Source organism: Lucilia cuprina, unplaced genomic scaffold, assembly GCF_022045245.1.
Source record: "Lucilia cuprina isolate Lc7/37 unplaced genomic scaffold, ASM2204524v1 Scaffold_3444, whole genome shotgun sequence".
Taxonomy (NCBI): domain Eukaryota; kingdom Metazoa; phylum Arthropoda; class Insecta; order Diptera; family Calliphoridae; genus Lucilia; species Lucilia cuprina.
This window is the reverse complement of record NW_025808388.1, coordinates 1-1,557: the sequence shown is the minus strand read 5'-3', so window position 1 is coordinate 1,557 and position 1,557 is coordinate 1. Positions and strand designations below refer to the sequence as shown.

At 28.7% G+C, this 1,557-nt stretch overlaps 1 protein-coding gene across 1 annotated transcript; it reads left to right on the top strand.

Moving 5' to 3' along the window:
- The first annotated feature begins 399 nt into the window (after positions 1–399).
- Positions 400–1,431, top strand: LOC124418434. The gene is made up of 2 exons (XM_046955990.1): positions 400–532; positions 595–1,431. The coding sequence occupies exons 1-2, from the start codon at positions 447–449 to the stop codon at positions 1,322–1,324; spliced, it is 816 nt and encodes a 271-aa protein (XP_046811946.1). The 5' UTR covers positions 400–446; the 3' UTR covers positions 1,325–1,431.
- Positions 1,432–1,557: the final 126 nt, after the last annotated feature.

Genomic DNA, 1,557 nt, shown 5'->3' with positions numbered 1-1,557 from the left:
TCTATAGTCTAGTCTATAGTCTAGTCTATAGTCTAGTCTATAGTCTAGTCTATAGTCTAGTCTATAGTCTAGTCTATAGTCTAGTCTATTATCTAATCTATAGTCTAGTCACTAGTCTATAGTCTTGTCTATAGTCTTGTCTATAGTCTAGTCTATAGTCTAGTCTATAGTCTAGTCTATAGTCTAGTCTATAGTCTAGTCTATAGTCTAGTCTATAGTCTAGTCTAGAGTCAAGTAGATAGTCTGGCCTTTAGTCTAGTCTATAGAATTAGTTAATAATGAAATGGGGAAATTTGCTCCCCCAACAAAAAAATACACTGAAAATTAAATAAAATAACAATTTTATATTTGCTTTCTGAAATTAAAAGAAAAAATTTTGACTTTTTTGTTTCTGCTTTAGTTTATTTCGATAATTTTTTAAATTATTTATGTAAAAATAAATAAAAATGGATATAAAAACATTGTTATTAAAATCCTTGTCATCAAAAAAACCAATAAGAGCCAGTCGCCGTATTTATATAGGAAAATTGTGGTAATTGAAATGTAAAAATAAAATTGTTAATTGTTTTTAAACTTCATTTACTTTAAATTTAGTTTTATTATAAAATATGTGGTAAAAGGAAAAATGTTGTCTATCAAAAGTATAAAAACACCCAATTGCAAGATAAAAACTTGGGCGGAACATATAAAACATTATCGTACTAATTTGAAAAGATATCGCAAAAAGAAAAATATAATGGAAGATAATTTAGCAATATCGAAAGATATAAATTTCGAAGATAAAGCAACAACTACTATAGAAATTCCAAGACATATACAAGCAATACAAACTGAAATAGCGCTAAAGCCTTTAATAACAAAAACCAAGTCAACACAAAGTGAAATGTTAGCAATTACTACATCAGCTCAACAAACTATAGCCTCGGTAATATTCAATAGAAAAACTAAAAACCAACAACATATATCTAGTTTAGGAACCTGCTCTAAAACATGTCAAACAGATTCAGTTATTAGTGAAAGCCGAGGAATCCAATGCAAAAGATTAAACCAGGTGAAATCCACCAATACTGATGACAATACTAGAAACTCTAATACCCAAACAGATTTGTTTATTGATATGATAAATTCAGATAAAACTTCAGAACCTTTATGTTGGAGGACGTCGACTAGAGATTTTGATGTTGTTATTTATATGTTAAATGAAATTGGTGAAATAGTAATCAATCAAAATCAGTTATTAAGTTCTAATTCGGAAATGATAAAGGAAATAGTGGAAAGAAACTCGATGACAGATTCTAAAACGTTAAAGAGCGATAGTAGGTAAGCATGTGTGAGGTTGAGAAATTAAGTATAAAATCGATATTTACAATGATTTTAACTCAACTGATAGAAATAGTATAATGCAATGTGGACTGATATTTAGATAATTCCGTAGCGAAGACTACCTTAGAACTATAGTCTAGTCTATAGTCTAGTCTATAGTCTAGTCTATAGTCTAGTCTATAGTCTAGTCTATAGTCTAGTCTATAGTCTAGTCTATAGTCTAGTCTATAGTCT

Coding starts and splice junctions, on each gene's coding strand:
- LOC124418434 (XM_046955990.1), top strand. CDS start 447: ATGGATATAAAAACATTGTTATTAAAATCCTTGTCATCAAAAAAACCA. Junction 533..594: donor ATTTATATAGGAAAATTGTG/GTAATTGAAATG, acceptor CTTTAAATTTAG/TTTTATTATAAAATATGTGG.